The sequence below is a fragment of the Nothoprocta perdicaria genome, unplaced genomic scaffold (genome assembly GCF_003342845.1).
Source record: "Nothoprocta perdicaria isolate Ctin4 unplaced genomic scaffold, notPer1 scaffold_75, whole genome shotgun sequence".
In the NCBI taxonomy this organism is placed as follows: Eukaryota; Metazoa; Chordata; class Aves; order Tinamiformes; family Tinamidae; genus Nothoprocta; species Nothoprocta perdicaria.
The window spans coordinates 1,472,886-1,495,540 of record NW_020456032.1 but is presented as its reverse complement, the minus strand read 5'-3'; the positions used below and the strand labels follow the sequence as shown (position 1 = coordinate 1,495,540).

General features: G+C 57.4%; 1 protein-coding gene across 5 annotated transcripts in view; it reads right to left on the bottom strand.

Moving 5' to 3' along the window:
• SEPT9 (septin 9) overlaps positions 1-22,655 on the bottom strand; it is a 140,143-nt gene that overhangs the window by 2,845 nt on the left and 114,643 nt on the right. For all 5 annotated transcript variants that reach the window (XM_026051425.1, XM_026051422.1, XM_026051424.1 and 2 more), the window contains 6 exons: positions 14,228-14,419; positions 11,032-11,160; positions 10,612-10,693; positions 9,447-9,584; positions 3,201-3,318; positions 152-247 (listed from right to left, as the gene is read on the bottom strand). In XM_026051425.1, the coding sequence (XP_025907210.1) occupies positions 152-247; positions 3,201-3,318; positions 9,447-9,584; positions 10,612-10,693; positions 11,032-11,160; positions 14,228-14,419 (755 nt within the window). The remainder of the gene's footprint in view (positions 1-151; positions 248-3,200; positions 3,319-9,446; positions 9,585-10,611; positions 10,694-11,031; positions 11,161-14,227; positions 14,420-22,655) is intronic.

The window sequence follows — 22,655 nt, the reverse complement described above, 5'->3', positions numbered from 1 at the left end:
CCAGCTCCATCCTTGTTAGGCAGGGATGGGGGGGGCAGTACTTTTAGAAAGAAATACAGGTGCTTTCCAAGAGACCCCCAAGACATTACAGGTGATTAGGAGCTGCAGGCCCCCACCCAAACACACCCAAGCCACAAGACCACACACTAACCCGGAATTTCTCATTTACTAGCCGATCTTCCGAGTCTTCATCAAATTCCTTCTGAGGATACACGTCAATCCCATTGGCAAGAAGATCGGCTGTGATCTAGGAGAGGAAGGGCAGAGAACCACATGAATGAGACACACGGGAAGCAGGAACCTTCAGAGCAGCAGTACCCCCGATACAGCGTTTGCCTCCAGCGAAGCCACGAGGACACAGGAACCAGCCTGCCAGCCCCATGCACTACTAGAAGGTTGGACAGCCAAGCAGTAATATTGTCCCTTTCCTTCCTTAACAGTGCCCACCTGGAGGACATGGACCCATGTTCAACTACTAGCCACCTATCAAGTGCTTGCCCTTGACGAGTGGAATGAGGAGAGGATCTTGCAGAGTGAGATGATGTTACAAGAACCGGGCTCTGCTTTTGCACTGAGAAAACAATAGGAAATTAAAAGCTGCAGTGAACAATAGGGAATGTAGCTGCCAGGCATGTGGTACTGGACCCAACATTAAGAAGCTGCTTTCCAGAAGTCACAGCAGAGCGTGGTCCAAAGGGTACAAGCACACAGGCAGCTCCGAGGATATCACCTCCATGGAAAAGGGAACCAGAGATGGGGGAAACACATCCTGCTGAAATTCAACTCCTGGGTGGCGACTTGGCAAAGGCAGCACCAGTAACACGTGGTCCTCAAAGGAAGCGCCAAACCTGAATCCGTACCCACGTGCCAGCTCCCATTGCTTCCTCGGGCAGTGCATTCCTCCACGTAGGCCCTACATTCCCAGGTGGCAAAGGAGATGTATCCACACCAAAGAAACCCCCCACGCCAAGCTGCTCAGCCCACACTAAGCCCCTGTACCACTTGAAAGGGAACAACCCAACATGAGCCAACTCCGCAGGGCATGGGATTCCATTTGCCATGCTGGCATTGGCCAGGAAGAACCCAAGGCAGCAAACAGGCAGATTAATGCTCCACGTGACTTACCCAGCTCGATCCAAACCCAGAAACTAAAATTCCCATCCCAGCTGGTGCTGGATTGGATCGATTACTTGCTTTCTGATTTGCACCAGGAGTCGATCTGGAGCCGAGTTTACCAAGGAGGAGCCCCTTGCAGAGGGGACAGAGCCCACGAGCCAGCGTGGCTACGTTCCCCCTCCACCTGGGGAGCATTTCAGTGCTGTTTACAATCTGTAACGTATCTAGAGATGGGGCAAGGTCACTCTGCCTGGGCCTGGGTCACAGGCTGCTCTGTGTCGCCACCCGCACCCAGTTGGCAAGCCCAGGAGAGCAGAGGGCACCGCTCAGGGTCCTGCTGTGGTCGAGACCCACTTCTGCTGCTCCAACCAGCAACCAGTAACTGCTGGGCCAAGGAGCCAGATGGATTCTCCTGCAGCATCAGCAACACTGTCAGCACCATTCCCGCAGCATGATCTTCTATTACATGGATGATATCAGAGGCAGAGCGTGCCCAGTTGGAGCTTTAGGCTCCAGACCGACTCCGGAGTTCCAGCAGCCTGGCAGGCTGACAGACACACAGGTCTCCACGCGAACACACGCGCTTGCAGCCCCAAAGGGAGCAGGCAGCCTGGAAAAGCCATCGAAGAGCCCACGGCACCTTGGGCTGACACCTCTCGCACCTCTTCAGCCCCCAGCCCTCCTTCCTCCCTTCCTCCGGCACCAGCTCCTCGCACAGCTCTCCGTGAGCAGGCTGGCACGCTCCTCAAGCCCGGTCTGGATTAAGGCTCGGCTCCATTTCCAAGAATCTCTTGGCTCACTGTGGAGGGAACTGCTTGCAGACTTGGGATAGCCCTCCAAACCAGACTGGGTATTGCAGTTCAGTACCCGGGTTTTTAAGAAAAGGGAAGACACTAAAATGAGCTCAAGCCCATCAAGGTTCCCCCTCACAGGAAGAGAAGCTCATGGCTCTTCTGTATGGACACATGGAATAACGTTGCCTCCAGACGCTTGCACTGTGCATCCCTAACGGAGGTGGCCCTTCAAAATGCCCTTTCAGCGGAGCCGCCTCCACCCTTTCCCCTTGCCTCCCATCTCTGGTCGAAGCAGAGATGTGCAGGAAGCAAATTCCTGACCTCCGAGAGCTCAAAGGGACAGCAGAGTGTGGGACGTCCGAGAGCCAGAGGCCCAGCACAGCTTATCTCCCTTTACTGCCTCACACACCAAGAAATGGAGCCTGCTGAGGTTAACTCCATCCTGCTCAGGGCCAGCAGCTACACACAGGCTTGCTCCTGTTGGGGCTCTGCACCTCAGCACGGGGCTGGAGCACCACAGCCCTGGCAATCCTCTCTGCCATGAGCACCCGCTGCTCAGGACTCACTGCACTGCACAGAGATACTCAGGGAGAGCTGGCTGGGTGAGGTGCATGGGCAAAACCCACCCTATTCCTGCTCAAAAATGCAATTCAGACGCTCAGAACAGCAGCCCAAGAGGCTTTTGGTGACTTGCTTGTTTGTGCAGCAAGCGCTGAGGCCGTCGTGCCTGCAGCCACAGCACCAGTTACGGCAACGGGTTTCCAGTCCTCGCCAAAACCCAGGGCGAGACGTCGCTGCCCCTCAGCAGCAGCGGGCACGAAAACCAGGTGCCCTGCTGTGCATCTGGACAGGCCCTCCCGGGCTCCCCACCAACGGCACCAGGGCAGTCTCATGGTGTTCCCGAGAACTCTCGCCCAGCCGAGCTCAGCAAACACACACACTTTTGCCTGCTTACTGTATCGGTGTAAAGAAGGGTTTTCCAGGCTCTCTGCGCAACACCCTCCGCTCCCCCCCAATAATAAAAACCAGCCTCAACATCATCACCACAACAACAAAGGAGGCAGCAGAAACAGGCCCCAAGACTAAGAGTGCAAAATTCATCCTGCACTGACAGCGATCCAAGAGAAACACAAGGAACTGCTTGGAGTGAAGGCCCTTCCTGCTGCCACATGGGATCACTCAGAGCTGCAGCCGGAGGAATGCGCCGGGCTCCCGGCCAGGCGCTCGGCTCCGCGGAGCTGCGGGGCGAAGGCAGGGGGAGAGCGGGGCTGGGGGAGGCACGGCCCTTACCCTTTGCTTGAAGTAGTCCCTCTCCTCCAGCGTGAGCGTGTCGGCTTTCGCGATCACCGGCACGATGTTGACCACCTTGCTGAGGCGCTTCATGAACTCGATGTCCAGCGGCCGGAGCCTGCGGAGCACACAGGGGAAGGGGAATCGTGAGCGGCTCGTGAGGACCCGCGAGCCCCCAGCAAAGAGAGGGCGCTCAGAGGCTGCACGCAGATGGGGAATCGTTTTCTTTCAGAGAGGAAAAGTAAAGACATTTTCCTAAAAGCACGGCTGCACACGCCTGCCTTGCACAAGCGGCTTGCAGACACCCATGTAAAACGCCCCGTGCTCTCGTTTCAAGGCCACATGCTGGATCCAGCCTTGCAAACTCCTGTGAGGCAGGAGAGAGTTTTTATGTCTGGACGGATGCTCTGCCACCCAAGATGACAGGACCTTGCCCAGGGCTACGCGAGCCCTTGGCAGAGCAGGGAGCAGAGCTTGGGCATCGGTGGCTGCAGGACAGGCCGCCCATGACACGCACCCTGGATCAGGAATCTGAAGAGCAACCATGGTACAAAGCCTTCTCCAGGTTTGAGCTGGAGGCCACATGCAGGCACACAGCGCCTGGGGACACGCGGGACGGGCACGACACGGCTACAGGTCGCTGTTGCTGCTCCAGCACGTTCCCGCACCGAGCACCAACCTGCTGCCATGCACAAGCCAGGACTTCACCTCCTATCCGCTGCTCCAGCTTCAAAGAGGCTCTGTTAATTCTCAAACTGATCACATGGCACAAAGAGACTCTGCTCGTTCCAGAGGGCAAAAAGAGTCAGAAAATTTCTACAACGAAAGTCTCAGCAGACCAGAGCTGCAGAGATTGCATAACCCGAGGAAGCAGCGGCTCAGCAAACGCCTTCCTGTTGAAGGCTCCTGCTGGCAGCACGTACACGACCTCCAGTGCCACTCTCCTTGCTGCTCCTCTGGGCTGCAACTCAGCTTCTCGCAGCTGCGGAGGCCCAGGGGGCTGCCCATGACCCCACCTTGCTCCTCAAGCCCTCCATCCTCCCCGAAGGTCTTTTTGTTGCTGGTGGTCCCTGAGTTAGCGTGATGGAAGCCTGCCTGGGGATGCTTCCCACGTGCTGCAGTCCCCCCAGCACGGCTCCCGGGGTCCCAGGCAGCGAGCTGGGCAAGCGCCAGCCTAAAAAGGGAAACGCTGAGGTCCTGAGCAGAGGCTGTCAGCTTTAGCAGCCCACAACACAGCTGGCAAGGGGTGCCAGCAGGACACGACCTCATTTATCCTTCGGGAACTAGGACAGAGAGAGGAAAGTCACTTTTCAGAGCTATAAACTGAAATCGCAGAGTTAGGGCCAATTGCAGAGTTAGGTCAGCCTCATTTGCAAAACAGAGGCCTGCGTAACCCAGGAACAAAGATGATATAAATGGGATGAAAGATAAGATATAATCACCCAATTAAAATGGGGTCCAGCCGGGTGCCGGCGCGGCGCTGCCCGGGGGGAACACGGGAGCCGAGCATCTCCCGGCTGCTCCGAGGCAGATCCCGGCAGGGCTCATCCGCCTCCTCCCCCGTCAAATCCACTCCCCGCTCAGGCCCGGGGCTGGCTCCGCGCCCACCTTTCCCGGCGGGCCCGCACGGAACCTTCTCCGGGAGCTGCTGGGAGCTGGGCAAGCAGCTCGGCCAGCACGAGGGCAAACAAGCTGCTAACACGAATGCGGGAGTCACCAATCGCCCACGGCTCCAGGAACAAAACATTGGGGCTATTTAAATAAATATATAAATAAATAAAGGGAATAAAGCACACAAGGAAACCCCCGTGGACACATCTAAGCAGAGTGCTGCTGGCAAACATTGTTTGGAGCTCTGCATAATGTATTTCCCAGACCTCCAAGGAAGCAATGCGCTTATATTCCTTTCCCAGCAGATTTCCCCCCCCCGCTTTCTCTTTGCTATTTTCAAAGATTTTTTCCCCTTTAAAAGCCTCTTCCCCATGCAGACTGTGTTCCTGATTCTTTCATCAGCTTTTCTTTAAAGTGAAGACCAGGACGCAGAGGTGGCCCATGCAGATGGCTCGACAATCAACCAGGCATTTGCATTTTGGCATGGACTGCTGCCCAAGAACCCCGTTTCCAAGCCCTCAGTGATAGCTGGAGGATGCCAGAGGTTCCCTGCACGCGTGACAGCAGCGTACGAAGCCATTCCCAGCCCGCAGCCTCCTTGCTCCATGTCCACAAACACCAACCACCTCCCTGGTGCTCTGCAAGAACAGCGCCGCTAGAGGTAACCCCAGCATCTCTTGGGAATTGGGCACTCGGGCAAATAGAGCTGCCAAGGAGGGTTTGAAGGTGATGAAGAAGTACCAGAAAACTGTTCCCAGGACACAACTGGCACTAACAGCAGCAAGGCTACAACACAAAACAGAGGACTTTGGCACAAGCAAGCCAGTAAGCGGGTGGCAGCCACAGACAGGTCCTCAGGGTATTTCAGAGCACAAAAATCAGCAGCCCCAGTTAAATTACTTGAAAAACAATTCCCAGCAATCAAAGCCAACAGCCTTTTTCCCCTGTACATGCTTTATCCCCCGGATGGGAAGGCTTGCACCAGCAAGTACAGCGCCCAGGCCACCCGTTCTCCTTCCAGGCCTGCGGGCAGCGCTGGAGGCCGCGGGGCCGCTGCAGGATGCGGAGCTCGGGGGTCCCTGCGTGACGTTCAGGTCTTGCCATGGGCCTTGAAGAACTGCCCATCCCTGACCCGCCGATCCTCGGCTTACAGAGGGACCAGGACCACAGACACATGGAGGGGGTTGGCACTGGGATCCAGGTGCTGAACCCCAACTGCTCTCCCGAGCAATATCACTCTTCTATCGGCAAAGGGGAAGGAAAGCAAGGACTCAACCAAGGAGCAAACTGCACTGATCTGACTGCTTTACCCATTTCTCGATATTCCACTAAGTCCTGACGCTAAGCCCCCTTTTAAACGCTTGCCACGGGTTGAAGAATCCCTAAGAGGAGGGGAGGAGCTGCTGGAAGCAGCAAGAGCTCCAGCCCATCCTGGCCCGTTCCAGGTGCTCCCTTTCCCCTCTTCCTCAGGGTCTGGGGAATCCAGCCTGGGTTGGCACATGTTATTCCCACATAACCACAGCATGGAGAGTATCTGAGCGGAGGCTCATGCCTGCTGGCTCCTTTGAAATGCCATTATAAGAATAAAAATTGCAAGCTGAAGAGTTATTTCCTTCTGGTTAAGCCCCAGATCCAGCTAGCAGCAAGAATTTGAGCCCTGCATTAAGCAAATGCCAGCGAGCACCCAGGAGCCACCCGAGGCCCAGCCCGGGAGCTGTGGCTCTGCTGCAGGGCTGCGAGCCAGGCGGGAATCCTGGGGGTCAGGAGCAGCGAAAGGAGCAGAGGGCATCAGGGCATCAAGCAGCAGCTCTGCTGTGCCCAGAGAACAGGGCTGCCAAGAAAGACGGGGCAGGATTTCAGAGAGAGGCACTCACGGGGGTCACCACGGTGGAGGTTTTACAGCGGTGCTACAAGGAGGACAGAGCGTGTGACAGGGAACTTCCCAGCTGATCAACCCTCCAGCCGCGTGAGGCCCCACGGCCAGCCCGAAACGGAGCCGTGAGCCCACGGGGAAAGGGGAAAGCCCCCCTGGAGGCAGCACAACAGTGTCCTGGGCTGCACGGCGCTGGTGCCCCCATCCTCGCATGGGTGCTCCGAGCTCCACTGATTTTTGGTGCCCATGGGGGCTGTGTCTGTACCGAGCGCTGAATGCAGCCAGCACTGGGGATCAGGGCAAGGTTGGATGGCTGGCCGGGATCAAGGCCAGCACATGCATGGGTGTCACCGGGACCCTGCAGGACCCTCAGCTTGGCCTGGCTTGGTGAGCGTGCCCCTAGCAAAGGTCCTTAGGGCACCAAGTACCTCAGAGCACCTTTTCCAAGCACGTTCCCCACTTACTCATGGAGAAGCACAGGATTAAGGACCTCTGCTCCCTTCTCTTTGCCCTTTTGCAAGGGACCACTGATTGCATCCGCAGAGGCACAAAGCCTGCGTTAAACACCATGGGCTTCCCGTGTGAAACTGCCTCCCAAGCCCCGTCTCTCCAAAAGGATGCCCCTCCGCTGCAGTAAGAGCGGTGCAGGTCTTTCATTCACATCCACAGACCAGGGGCAGCACTAGAGAAAGCTTGTTCAGGGAGATGAGAGACACTGTCCACTTTGCAAGGGGGCAGGGAAACCCCAGCACTTGCTTGAGCTCTCACAGAAACAACATTTCCCAACAAATTCTTCCTCCCAGGGAGCCTTTTCCACTCTATTGGGTTTCTCAGCTTCCCTAAAACCTCACTTCCTTCAGTTTATCCCTAAGCCCACTGCAAGAGGGGACTGGGGAGCCAGGTGCCCGCTCTACCACATGGGCAGGGATGGGCAGCCCTGCGAGCAGCGCGAGCCGCGGCCCCAGCCAGGGCATCCGGCCCCGCGCGGCTCCGGGAAGGGAGCGACCGCTCGGCAGCAACGGCCCCGACAGCAGGGCTGCCTCTCCTATTGGAAACACATGTTGTTTGGAGAGGGGGAAGCAACGCAGCTGAGCCTGCAGGCAGCTCTCGCTAGCCCGAGAGGCGGCGGGTGAGAGAAAGCAGAATGCGCCGCTGGGGAGGCGCGGGCAGGGGCCGGGCCAGCTGCTGCACAGCGGCGCCTGCCCCACATACGTGACGGCCACACACGCCACGAGGGCTGGGGCAGAGCTGGGTGCCCCGCGAGCGGAGCTGCTGCTCGGCCGCAGAGCTCCCGCAGGGACGCGCGCTGCCCGCCGCGGCGCCGGCTGCTCGCGAGAGATAAATGCCTGGACCTTGTGGCCCACGGAGATGGCACTTTACCTGCTCTACTAGATGCTAAGATGCTGCTGAGCATCCTGCTCATTCCCCTGAGAGGAGACTTTAAAGCCTCATCCACACAAATAAGCTTAGCTTGTTACACAAGAATGGCATAACTGGCCCATGCAGTCATCTTATTCCAATGAGGAATGCATTTTTGGTCTACCCACTGACACAAGCAAAATATTCTTTTGGAATAAAGTTCTACACAGGGAACAGAAAAAAAAAAAAACCTGAACTTAATACAATTCTGGCAGTTTAAATTTACTTTTAAAAACAAAGAAATCCCCGTGCAGACAAGGCCAGAAGTGGAAGGAAGTGACACCAATCAAAAGGAAACTCAGGCCTCATTTTATGCTATGATACTTCAAGTCAGATTTTTAAAGATATTTTATGTGCCCAAGATACTCATTGAGAGCTACAAGTCAAAACAAAACAAAACATCTGGCTCTTCGATGCTGTCATGTGAGAAGTGCCAGAGACAGGAAAGCTCTGCATGGTATAACCGGCATCAAAATCTATCAAATACTCTTAAACAGCTTGGATGTTTGTTTGCTCTGTATAATAGCTCTAGAACAACTGGTTTCTTCCCCTACCATGGCAGCTTTGCAGGCAAATAAATATTTTCCCATCTGCAAAGGCGGCCTATCCATCAAATTCCAGAGCTCACTGACTGGTGTCCATCATTGGCCAAGTGAGCAACTTGGCTGCTTGCTTTGCCTTTGTCAGTCAGGTGAGGGAGGCTACTTAGAAGTCATAGAATGCTTAAGGTTGGAAGGGACCTCTGAGGTCATCTAGTCCACCCCCCCTGCACACGCAGGGTCACCTAGAACACATGGCACAGGCTGCATCTTGCCGGTTTTGAAGATCTCCAAAGAAGGAGACTCCACAACCTCTCTGGGCAGCCTGTTCCTGTGCTCTGTCACCCTCACTGTCAAGAAATGTTTCCTTAAGTTCCTGTGGAACTTAAGTCCTCCAAGAGAAGGGCAAATGCCAAGTTCTGCTTGGCATTTATAAAGCTATAGCAACTTTGCCCTGATCTTGCAGACTCTAGATGCAGAAGGCTATGGCTTTAGGAACAACAGGTTCCACTTGTGCAATTGTGGGGGACGGCATGCCCAGTTACCATGTTGCTCTTGATGATCCACAAGAGCACAAAAGACATCTCCAGATCTTAGACACTTCAGGCAGGGTGTTGTGAAGGACCTGAGCTCTTTCAAATCTCTACAGAGAGACAGGAAGATTTCTCTGATGAAGGATGATTCAGAGCAGCTAAGTTAGGTGAGCCCAAAAGTAGGACAGTGAAGCACACAGAATTTGAGCGGAGACAGGTCCTCAACCCCAACCTGGAGTAGAGATGTGCTCCAAAGAGAGCAGGTACGTACGAGTGGCCTGTGGCTGGGATGAAGTATATACAGCAGTGCACCCTGGTGTCTGGGATCCGTTTCTTCCGGTTAATGTTGATTTCCTCCTGCAGATACTTCTCGTACTGGTCATTGATGAACTTCATGATGGGCTGCCAGCTACAGAGAGACATAAACACATGACAGGGGGGTTATGTGAGAGATCTGGCCCCCCCGTAAGCATTCTGCAAAGCAGAGTCCTTGGAACAGAAGTATCTTACAGAATCCCACAGAAAAAAAACAACACCACACAGGGAATATTTTAGTTGCTATCAGCTCCCATTCATACAGCAACTGCAGGAAGCAGGAATCACAAAACCTCGTGTTCACCACTTGGCAACTCCTCACACTCCTTAAACCGGGGGAGTAGTGGATCTTGTTTACGCTCTCTTTTAAAGAACAAGTGCCTAGAAATTCCTCCCTTCTCTACTCCAGGAACAAGCTGCCTAAAAGCAGGACTGTTCCTCTCCCTAGCATGAGCACCTAGTGTGAGATGACAGCATCTAGGGGGCTCTGAAGAACCAACTACAGGGAAAGGAGCAGGAGATGTGAAGGTGTACAGGGTACCAAAGGAGACTTCCCAACTTTCCCAGCAGTAGAACCACAAGCACGCGTGGTCACGTCCATGTGAGCAACCCAACTGCGAGCAGTCTTGCAGAGGACAGCCCTGCTTTACTCCAGGAATACATTATGAAATGTAGAGAGAAAGCTGCTGTCCCAGAGACTTATTGCAGAATTTGGCCTTTAGGACCTGTGACCAGGGTCACGGGACCGGTCACCCCAGCGCAGCAGCTGATCCCCGCAGAAAACAAAGGCTGTCTCATGACAGAAACAGCAGGATGTTTGTGGACTCTAGCAGGGCTGTTATAGGGCTCTGCTGACAGTGCTATAGAGCACGGCACGGTGCTGTCTCTGAGGTGACAGGCTGGTTGGGAGGAAACAGCGTCATGCGGAGACCTGGCTGTCTCCCACCTCTCTTCCTGCCACCCACACCAACCTCTCTCGCCTTCTGCGGACAAGCAGCCCAGACAATGAGCCTAATGTGCTCTAGCCTAACATCGCTCCATGTCTCTCCAACACAGAGAGGGGTGGTGGTATCCTCAGAGTCCAAATCAAAGCCCGCAGACCTCCTGCTCAGCCTTCTCACCAGTTCTCATTGTTGATGTGGTCTCCAAAGCCCGGGGTGTCAATGACTGTCAGCTTCATGCGAACTCCCTTCTCTTCAATCTCTGAAACACACAAGCAGGGAGCAGCTTCATGAGACAAGAGCTGAGAGGCACTCGGGCCAAGCCTGCCCACCCAAAATCAGATGACAGATACAGCATCACACCTGCCCTGAGGCACAACCCCCACAACCACTTCAGTTGGCCCCTTCTGTTGTAGTTAAATCAACACTAATAAATAAAGGGCAAAGGTGATGAGCTTGCTTGGCCCAGTAAGCACCTCTGGATGGTTGAAGTCCCTTCAGACAAATGACAGGAGTGGAGGTTTCCAATCCCAGAAAGCCTCTAGAGAGACAAGGCCCCGCAGGACCAAATGCCACCAAGGGGCATCTGCAGGCACTCACCGTGAGTGATGGATTTTATTTCAATGGTCTTGGGGATCCGCTCCTCCGAAGTTGGCTGTACAGATTTCCGGCTGATTTTGGATTTAAAGAGTGTGTTGATTAATGTGGATTTCCCCAAACCACTCTGACCTGGAAAACAGCAGGATAAATAGCAGTCAGCCCTAACCCATTCCCAGGGCGCCTTTTAAGGGAACGGCTCAGCTGATGGGACCTCCATGTCCCCTGTACCAGGAGAGAATCAGCCCACAGCAGTTCTGCACGGGTGAAGGCAAAAGGTGCAACTGTGAAAGAAATTGTTAACCACTGGCATAAGGGGACAGCAAGGACAACCACATTGGGGACACGGGCAGGGGGACTCCTTAAGCATCCTGCCAGGCCCCCATTACAAGGGGCTAGTCAGGATGGGGTTAATGAAACAACCCAACCACTTGCAGGGGGATCACAAAGGAATAAATTAACCCCCAGGATTGACTGGCTCTTTCAGCAAAGACACAAAGCAACTGCCCGAGCCCAGCAGGAGGCCTGATTTAATGGGTCACCAGGCAAGGAGCCTCTTAAGAGCAGGGCAGCACCAGCAAAGTCTGTTTGAATCAGTGTCTGAGAAGGAAGAGCGGACTGGAGCCGTGCAAAGCCCTGGGAGAGGCGCGGCCAAGGAGCACAGTCCCACGGGGACGGCACGGCCGGACCCTCGGCCCCAAGGTCCCGCCGCTGCAGGCACCCAGGGCAGGTTCCCCAGGGGGCTGGGGTGAAAAGCTGCTGTGCAGGGTCCTCAGCTGGACCACCCAGCCGCAGGCAGCAGGAGCCGCACGTCACCCACGCCTGTGGCCGCAACCTCCCTCGCTTCTGCGATCAGGCCATCCAGGCAGCTCTGGACTGGCAGCATCCTTGGGTCAACGAAGCCCTATTAAGTGCACTCAGTTCTACAATTTCTGAGAAAAACAGCATCTAGAGAGAAACATCTTGGCGCTTCACAGTCCAGAGCAGAGCAGGAAGGACATTGTCAGCGCCCACATCTCCAGAGCTGCTGTCCCGCGAGCTCCAAGGGGAACCTCTGCAAAGAAAGCAGAGCAATCGCTCCAAAGCTGGAGAGCAGATGCTTGGCTGCAGGGCTGAATCCTCCTGAGCTCTGCTGTCAGTGCGAAGCTCCTGGGGGAGTCCCTGCCATCCATCATGGAATCACCATCCCCAGAACTGGAGCATTTGGGCATGTGAGATAAAACCGGATCCGGCTCCAGAGCACAGCAAGGCTTTCGCTTACGACCTCCAACAGAGCTGAGCAAAGGCACCAAAAGTTAAACCCGGGGCCTCCAACTGCACCTCCTTTAGCATCAAGCATCAACTTTTGGCACCGGCTCCCAGCGCTGTTGTAACGCGGGAGGTTAAATCCGCCCGCTCCCACTTCAGCGATCGTGCAGCAATTAAACGCAGAGTTTACAACCCGGCCACAACCCCGCGCCCCATCCCAGAGCTTTGCAACGCAGCGCAGGAAAACCCTCTTCGTCAGCAACTATCGCAGCTGCGTCGCAAGAGAAACAGATGGACGAGGCCGGGGCCAAGCACTCCAGCCCTGCAGAAACGCGGGGCGAAGCCTCGGGCGGCCCGCGAGCCCCCTCTGCTCGCAGGCAGGGAGAGCGGGAACGAGGGTGACCCGCGGCTGGCACCCGCGGCAGGCGCCTCGGCCCTGCCTGTGCCAGCGGCCGAGCTGCCAGGGGAGCAGAGCGGGGAGCAGAGCGGGGAGCAGAGCGGGGAGCCGTGGGCGGCTGTGCGGCGAGTGTCGCGGCTGCCCCATGGTCTCCGGGCCCCTCGGTGACGCCGCAGCCCCCCAGCCCCTGTGCCCTGCGCTGCAGAGCGGCACGAGCTTCCAGGAAAGAGCCAGCCCCAGGCCTGGAGGGCTGAGCGCTGCACGGCTGGGCGCCTGAACGCCACGGATCTGGAGCTTGAGTTGCATGGGAATAAAAGGGTCAGGTGAATCCCACACGGAGAGCTCATCTCCCTGCAGCTCCTGGGGACTGCCAGTGTGGTCACCCACCACACGGCGCCCAACACCGCGGAGCCCCTGGCAGCCCATCCAGGGGGAACATCCCTCGTGGTTCCCGCTGGCTCCTGCCACCGCCCCCGTCCCACCCGCAGCTCCAGGGAGGCTCGACTTGTTTGTGCTGCCACGAATTCCGCAGCGTGTAAACAGCCAGGCACCACCCAGGGCGCGCGGCCGCGTCCCGGCCAGGCACCCGCGGCGCCCTCGCAAGCAGCTCCAGGGAAGGCTGGAGTCGGGAGGCCGGGATGTGCCCGGAGGAGGCAGCTGGAGGCCCCTCCGCTGCGGCAAGAGGGGGTTAATTAATGGGTGCCATTTCATCTGCAGCCCGAAGAACAAGGAGGCAGCCCTCCTCCCCGGGGAGGGCAGGGAAAGGGCTGCAGAGAGGCGCCTTTGTGAAAGGAGAAAGCTACAGGGACTTGCAAGAACTGGTTTCGCAGCGACCTGGTTTGCTGTAATCCCCTTGCTTGAGTCCTGTGGAGACCTGACCTCAAATCAGAGACCAATCTTTGCATGGCGGGGGGAAAGGGGGAAGAAAGAAGAAGGAGAAAAAAAAAGAAAAAAAAGCACAGGGATCATTGGGTGCTGATAGGAAGCTGCCACGTTGCATTTTTTAATTTCTATTGTTTCAGAATTAGCAAATTCTTTGCATTAGGCCCTCCTGCAACTCCAGCTCCTCTGTGCTCTTTATGGAGGCTCCTATATCCCGGGCACCTGTGACCCCAGGGCTGCTGCCCTGCACAACCCCTCACACGCGCAGGTGTCCCCTGCCTTGTCACCCCTCGCATGCAGCCACCCTTAGCAAGCGCCTCGTGCCCAGCGGCACAAGTCGGCACCGGCTCTCGGCGCCTGGTCCTGCCCGCCTCGCCAGGACGGCTCCAGTGCCGCACGCCAGCACTGCCCAGCGCAGCACCCAGCGCCCTGCGAGCGGGGACACGAGCGGCAACTCGAGCCCAGCCGGCGGGAAGGTGCCTGCCACGGGCCTCTTCCAAGCGCCTCCAGCAATAACCAGGCTCGTCCCAGCTCCCTGCAGCAGGATTTGCTGACTCCAGCACCGAAGCTGAACTGCTGTTTGCGAGGGGGACGCGCGTTGCCACGGAAGAGTCAAATAAACAGCTTGCTGAGCACATTTGCAGACAGCTGGACACGCACGGGACAACTCACCCACAACCATGATGTTGAACTCGAAGCCCTGCTTCATGGCTTTCCTCCTCATCTGCTCCAGGATGGCGTCTATGCCCACATAGCCGAAGTCCGCGGCGGGCTTCTCCGGCCGCGCCGGCGCCGCCTGCTTGGGGCCGGCGTCTCTGGGAGGCTCCGTCATGCTGGGCGCGTAGCTGGGAACGGCCTCGGGACCTGCGGACGGAGGCAGACGGAGTGGTGAGGGGCAGCCTGGCGCACCAGGAGCTGCCTGGAGCATCCGGAACGGGAATAAAGCGCGCGCTGTATCGCCGCTAACAACAACAGCCGGGCACGGAGCGGGACAGGGATGTGCCTTGGCTGCCGCTAACGCCCAATTCGGGCTTCCGCAGCTCCTTTTTTCCTGCTCTCTGCACGCATTGCAGAGAAAGTGGGAAAGTGAGCACGGAGCAGGTCCAGCCTCGCGGCTCCATCCCCCTCGCACCCCGAGCGGAGGGATGCGGCTCCGCAATCCCTCTGCAATTCCTCCCTTGTGGAACAATTGGGATGCTCCGCAAGGCCAGGAGTTTATTCGCACACGGGACGGAGCCTTTCAGCCAAGCCAGCCCTGTGCGGGTGCTGCTATTCAAGGCTCACGTATCTCCACTCCGTCCGTAGGGAACACGTATCCCGCTGCTCCTGCCACGACAATTGCAATGCCATCCTCATCCCGGGAATAAAAGCCTTGCAGCCACGTTTTGGGGAAGCGGGCGGCTTTTTGTCAAGCACCGAAATCTTCTGCATCTAGTGACATGTCTCCTCGCTTTGCCTGAAGTGCTGGAGATGCTGCTGTCCCCAGCTCACCTCTAGCTCTTACTGCTGCTCTACACCGAAAACTGGAAAGTGGCACAGCCACGAAACCCCGAAGGGCTTCACTGCTCCTTGCCTCTGCAGAGCTGAGGGTCTGGGGACACTGCTGATGTGCACAGGGCAAACCCAGCCCTGGGAATTTCCAAAGGGCCCGGACACTCGTCCCACGCACGAGGTGGCTGCAGAGCGTGGAGCTTCACCCGGCGCTTGGGCACTGCTGCCATTGAGCAGGCAGGTGCCTGGGGAGCCACCTGCCTCTTTTAGCACCTTCTTAAAGGAGAGTTGGGAACCACCTCTCCTATCTCCTTTGGGAACCGCACAGGTAACAGAGGCGGAAGCATCTGCTACTTGGAAGGAAGACCTGCAGTTACTACCAAGCGATGCCGCTTGACACGCAGGAGACATCCTGACACGGAGCACGCACAAACTCAGCCACATGGGCCCACCAGGTCCTTGCTGGAGCCGTGACACGGGCAGGGGAACCCAGCTCCTCTAATGCAGGCATGCAGGGAGAAGCTGGTGAGATTCTTATGAAAAGGCACTCATAGTAACCTCATCCCTGCAAGCTGATCACTGTCCAAACCCGTGGATCCGTCAGCCAGAGCAAACTCTATTTTACAGCTTTTTTGCAAGGCTTCGTAGGTCCCCGTTGCATTCCTGAAGGCAGGAACACAGACCTTCTCCCCTCACTTGTTCCCTCACTCCACTGTTATTTTTGGCCTTTTATGAGGTGCTACATGTTTTCCTCTCCTTCCCTCCAAAGGGCTTCGCGTGCAGGAGTGCAGCTGCTCTGGAGGGGCTACCTCCAAGCACAAACACATCACCGCTGCTGCACTGGCGAGCGCCTTGGACGCCGCGCCGGACCGGAGCCTGCACGGACGTGCGAGTAGGAAACCCTCATTTCCTGCAAGCAGAGCTCACTTCAACACGCTCACACGCAGGCCAAGCACATACATGCAAAAAAAAAAAAAAAAAAAAAAAACCCAATCCCAACCAGAATTCATCCTAAAGAGAGTTGAGTTAGGTTAAATGCTTCATTCTGACTGCCGAGCAGCGTCCAGGTGTGATCCGCAGGGAGCGGACGGGCCATCCCGGGCACGCACGGCGGCAACGCGCCGCCCCCGAGCTCCCGCCAGCCACTCGCACAGCTGGCAACACCTCCCCGCAAAGACGACAGGCCCGGCATGCCAGAGGTTTATCCATAGATCCCGAATTAGCACCGCTGCAAAGCGGCAAGGCCCAAGTGGGAAAAATTCCTAGATGCCACTAGAGAAACTAAATGACGTGGTGAGTGTGCAATCAGCAGCAGGAGCAGCAGGCTGTGCAACCACTCAGCTACTGCAGGCGCAGGGGGAGAACACCAAAAGCTGCCTATGCCTCCAAGTAGGGAGGTGCAACCTCAGCAAGGGGGCACGGGGCAGCCCGGGGAAGCTTCTCGCCAGCCCAGCACGGGGAGCTCGTGACCGCAGCCCCGGGCAAGCTAAATGCCACTGACATGAGCAGCGCTCATATTTGAGAAAAAAGAAAAAATAATAATAAAACACTTTGTAACTAGGGGAATCTGCATGATAACAAGGATGCCAAGAAGTCTAGTGCCCTTTGCAGAGTAGATTCATCACGTGTTGCAGCCAAAACATTTATTATCTCTTTAGCTTCCCGGCACTACAAGCAGCACAGGCAGAGCGCGTCTTGCCTTGGCCGGGAAGGACTCGAGCAGCCCGGGTGCTGCAATGGGTTTGCGCGAGGGCAGGCAGGACGCGGCCGCGCGCGGGACCTGCCGGGTGTCGGGACCGCTCTCGGCAGCCGCCTGTCGACAAGAGAAGGATCCCAGCCTGGAAACGGAGCGGGAGCGCGGCTGTTCCAGGGATGCGCTGCTGGGACCTCCTGCCGGGACAGAGCTGCCACGCTCCCCGCGGGGACCGTGCCAGAACCGCGGCACCTCCTGCGCCGGCGCTATCAACCCAGCCCCTCCGGAGCGCTACAAGAAGAGATGAATTAATAAACGTTTAAGACTCTAAAAGATACCCAGAAGGCCGCCAATCCCCTGGCAGCAGCAGGATAGGACCCCAAATGCCATTGCCATCACTTTGCCTTTGCACAGGGGCCGCTGCACAGCTGCAAACAGTGCGTGCCACTGCACCCGGCTCCTTCGCGCTTCCCTGCGGAGCGGATGGCTGGAGGCTGCCCTTGGGATGGCGGCACCAAGATGCTGCCCGATGGGGCTGCTCATTTCGCAGAACAGCGATGGAGATGCCAAAGACCATCCTGCCTCGTGGCTTCCGCGCTCCGACACGGTCCTGGACAAACAGAAGGCACGAGCCAAAGCGAGCTCGCCGTGGCGGAGCCAGTTCTCCATGCGGACCCTGGAGATGTGGGGAGCTCTGCACGGAGCACGCACAAACCCAAGGTTGCAGCACGGGCTCCTGGGTTCTTCCAACAGCTTTTAGTTACTTTTTGGAGACTTTGCATTCAATTTTGCAGAGCCACAAGTGCCTGGAAGATACACTGCAGATTACTGATGCGGGCACAATTCCCCCCTCCCTCCGTGCAGTGCTTTGTGTTGGACTGAACACAGCACGGGCTTCAGATTTGTTGGGTGTCCTTATGCTACGGTGGAGAGAAGATTCATAGCAGCAAACAACAGCATATCAAGGGCATGAAAACACAGCAGCTTCCCGGAGAGCTGAGCAGCCACAGATGTTTTCAAGAGAGCCCTGCTGACCAACTAACCTTTCAATTGCTGGGAGCAACAATCCTGCAAAATTATGACCATTGGGTGTAACAGAGATGTTTTTAGAACGAGAGAGAGAATTTATAGCTCCCAGTTAGCTACCGCAGATTGGCAAGGCTGCGGAGATGCAGCTCCCGGGTCCTTTCCAGGTCTCTCGCCAAGCTCACAGCGCTACCGCCGCTTCAGGCATCTCCCAAGCGCGGGGACACGGGGGGTTCGCAGCAACCCCAGGCACCAGCGCAGCCCAGCTGCTGCTGCAGCCTCCTCTGGTGAAGCAGGAGGCCGAGGGTTGGGGTGGAGCAGCTGGTGCTTCCCGGCACACGCTCCGATCCGCACTGCGGGATCACGCAGTGCCCCATGCGGCCGATCCCTCGGCTCCAACGGGGACGTGCGGGTACCAGTAACACCGGGACATGGCTTGGTCCAACCTGGACCTCGGGAAACTCGAGGGGAGTCAGCACAGCCGGGGCATGGGAAGAGGGCTCAGTGGGCACACAGGCTTCCCGAAGCCACTGCCAGCACAGGAGTGACGAGTGGTAACTAAGGAACATTTGCTATTATTTAATTGCAGTCATCTGACCTGGAGCTGGCAAAGCTCCTCCGAGCTGCAGTCCTTCTGCTCCTGGCTTCCGTCGGGGGCTCGCGGCCAGCTCAGCACCATCCACCCACTGGCCACGTTCCCTTCTTGGCTTGCAGATTTTCACTCACCAGGGCCAAGCCGGACAGCACCGAGAAACAGCAGAGGACACTGAACGACACTTCAGTCGGACAAATCAACCCAGGAGTTGCCAGAGAGGTGACCAGCAGGCTCCTGAGCGTGCAAGAATGGAGCAAAAAGCTTCATTCTGCATCTCTGCAGGCGGCCCTCCTTCAAAGCAGCCTGTACAAAGGCTGTCTTGGAGGAGCAAACGTGGAAGGAGAGTAGGTTTACTCGATGCAAGACCCAGGAACTCCCCTGCGCTGGACTCTGGTGCTTGCTGGCGTTTGGCAGCTAGCAGGGATTAAGGCAAAGCGTTTAACATGCAACGACTGCTCCGGAGCGGCACCCAGTGCAAAGCCTTTCACTCCCGGGGGCCGAGTTCGCTTTCAGAGCGATGCTGGCAGAAGAGGAACACCCCAGTCCTGCTCTAAACGCTGCAACACAAAGTCCCACGCGGACAGAGCAGCGAGTTGCAGGGCACAGATCCAGCCCAGAGACTATGCGCTGAACGCCCCAGCTCCCCGCACGTGCTTCCCGGCTCCGGAAAGGCTCATTTGCAGTTCCCCTCTCGCTCCCTTTCATTTACACCAGACAGAAGTTTTGCAAAGCGCTTCCCAGGCTCAGCTCAGGCCTCCCCTTGCAGCTTAACCCTTGTGCTGCCGCTGCCACCCTGGTCAGCGAGGGGCACGGAGCAGAGCACGGGCCCTGCTGCTGCCGCCTGCTGAGGGAGACCCGAGCCCCGAGGCTCGGCTTCGCTTCCACCTCCAGCCACCTCCCAGCACGAGCAAGCAAAACGTCAGGGATCACCAGGGAGGCGGCAGCAAAAGGCTGTTTCCCACCAGGAACCACGGAGCTGACACCACGGGGCCAGGCTCAGCCCACCTCGAGCACAACGCAAGGGCTCGATAAGCCAGCGCTCACGGGCATAAGCACAAGCCCCACAGCCCCCGTGCACGGGAAGAGGCGTTTGGGTTAATGGTGCAGGAGTGAAGCACCAGACTGAGCCGTGTTTCAATTTAAAGGTGGGGGTTTTTTTTTTTCCAAATATATTTAGTTTGCCCCATCACATCTCTAATCCCAGTCCAAATCATAGTGCACAAATCAAACAGCAGGGCCAGAACTACCCAAAGCCTTTACCGACTCCAGCCTCGGACCCTGTCCCGGCGCGCGGCCGGCACCACCAGACGGTGACAACCTCCCCGTGACAGGCCCAGCCGCCCGCCGGAGCCCTCAGCGCAAGCAGGAGACCTCCGAGGAGGAGCTACTGGATGCAGCTCCCTTTTCCTCCTGCCGGGGAATTTGAAAAGCCAAGGCAAGATCAGAACTGCCACGGAGACGGAGATGGGGACCGCAGCCCTATGAGCTGGAGGTCGAGCCCTGGACGTGGGGTCTCCACGTGGGACTCGGGTTGACGCGAACTCCACCAAAGGTGGAGGCCACCCTGGGAACACCCACGGGCTGCTGGGGGGAAAGCCAGGTCTCAGGAGAACGCTCCCAGGGAGGAATGCAGAAAAAGCCACTTCATAAAAGTAAAATAAATAGCAGCAAATATACATATATAAAATATTAAAAATGCTAAATAAATACAAAATAAATACAAAATAAATACAAAATAAATACAAAATAAATACAAAATAAATACAAAATAAATACAAAATGCATCTGTGGTTGGTAAACCCCTCGCTACCACCAGCACAGAGGCGCAGTTACATCTAGGTTAGCTCAAGGGCTTCCAAAGACGGTTTCCTCGGGGCTGCAGGGGGAGGGCTCCCTCCCAGGACCCCTGCCCCGGGTCGCTGCCTTCAGCAGAGGGACATAAAAGCCCTTCCCAGCCCCCAGGCAAGGCGAGGAGCAGGCTCCAAGTCCGGGCTTTGCTCGCCCGCCAAGCTGCAGGCTTCGAAAACAAAGAGAAAAGCAAGATGCTCAAATTAAGCCTGCTTAAAAAAATAACACTGTTACAAAAAAAGAGCCGCAGGAGTGGAATTTCTGAGGTCCAGCGCCAGGCACCCGCACTCTCGCTGCTGGGTATCTGTGCACCCCAAAACACTTCCAAAGCAGCCTGGAAGCCTCCCCCTCGGGTCCCACTTCATTTACGGGGCTCCCCAGAGCGGCGGCAAGGCAAGGCAGCCGCCAAGGTGCTGCGAGGCGCAGGCGCTGCAAGGGCACAAGCCGCCGAGGAGCAGGTCACCTCCACAGCTCCCGTTTCTAGCAACATGATTATATTTTAAACGAAGGGCGCTGGCACCTGGAGGCTCCCCGGCGGAGGCTGCGCATGGGCTCGGGGAGCCGCGTAAAGCGGCGGCTCCCGGCAAGCCAGAGCGCGGCCCTTCATCCTCTCCAAAAAGGCCGGTTTTTTTTCCTTCCCACCCCCATTCCTTCCCCTCCGGTCAAGGGAAATCAAAGGCAGCGGGACGCGCAGGCAGCGGCAACTCACCGGCGGCGGCGGCGGCTGCGGCGCCTCGACCCGCCCGCTGCCTCCTCCCCGGAACCCGCGGAGCGGCCCCGCCGCCGCCAGCATCTCCTTAAAGGGGCCCCGCTGCCGCCCGGACCCCCCCGGCCGCTGCCGCCCCCGTTGCCACGAGCCCCGGCCGCCCCCGGCCCCCGCCGCTTGCCCCCTTCATGCCGGGGAGCTGCGCTCCTCCCAGGGCCCTTTCCCTATCTGCTCCACGTTGGGTGCTGGAAGGGGAGGGCTCCTCAAGACCTGAGGGTTTAAGGGGTTGGGATGAGAAGCACGGATGCTCTTCCCACCCCGGTCGATGGTACTTTGGGGCCCGCACCTATCTCACCGATGGTGATCGGTGTTAGGAATTACATGGGGACCGCGGGCAGAGCCATCTTCCTTGGGTGCTCCTGGGGGGTGGCAATCAGAGGGACGGGGCGTCTGGGGCAGCCCTGCCGCGGCACAGCCCCGTGGGAGCTCGGCGGGTGCTGCGGCCCCAGCGCAGGGGACAGCGGCTGCTCCCGAGCCCGGACGCGAGTCACAGGGAGCCGGCCCGTGGGCTCCGCAGCGCCCGGCGGGCGCCCCCGGGAGAAGCTCGCCAACCTTTTGCTTTCGGGCTTCCTAAAAAGCTCCCAGTAGAGATAAAAGCCTCCCTGGGCCAACCCCAGACTCTTTGCGGATGCTTGAAGAGCCATAGAGGGACAGATCTCTCTGCCCCGGGGGAACATCCCTGCTCGGGGCACTCAGAGCTCCTCGGATGCAAAGCCCAGGGCCCTGCACGGAGCAGACGCAAAGCCCAGGGCCCTGCGCTCTTCTTTCGGTTACGCCTGTTGATCTCAAGAGAGATATCGCGCGTCTCTGTCTTATACCTAACATCAGACCCCGTCTGTCTCGTATCCTGTAGCGAGCGGGGCTCACAACCCCCACCCACGCACGCCGCACACGCAGGGGCTCCGCACCGCGGCCCGCAGGCAGCCCACGGAGGGGAGCACACAGCCCTTGGAGGGTTAATTCAGCAGGACCACAGTTTCGGTCCTCAGGACACAAGGGACACACCGCAGCCTCCCGGGGCAGCTCCTGCCCGCCAGCGCTCTGCCAGCCCTTGCCCTCTCCTTTGCTCCAAACCATTTGCAGCAGCCAAACATCCCAGTGCTCTGAGGCCAGGCAGAAGCAGGGCAGGTAAAAGCGCTCTGGGCCAGCACTCGCGGCCGTGCCGCCTTCCTCCTCTCCTCTACGAGCAGCACTTGGGAGCTGCTGTGTTTCTTTCACCCCAGCTCCTCGCTGGGCACAACTTGAATGCCGCCCTTCATGTGGATGGCTTGGATTGCACCGAAAATTAGCATCGTTACAAGGACCGGGTTCCTGCTGCCGCTTCAACAAGTGCTGCAAGGAACAAGCTCCGAGAAACCTCCACCATCACTGGGAGACAGGAAACCCAGCCTCGATCTGCTTACGCTGCAGCTGCGCTGAGCTTTCTGCTGGATTACACCACTTTTGGGGACTTAAGAGAGCTTTAGCCCCTATCAATGGGCATTAGTGTTTTAATCTCCTTAATCTGCACGAAAATCCAGCGCTGGATGCCAAACTGGACTTGCCCAAGCAGCAGCTGGGGCTGTTCTGCTTTAACACGAGGCACTTGCAAAAGGCAGGAGCAGGGCCCGGCACCAGCAAGCGGGTCTGCCCCAGGACATAGCCCCTCTCCCTAAGGCTCCATCACTGTCTTCAGATCCGA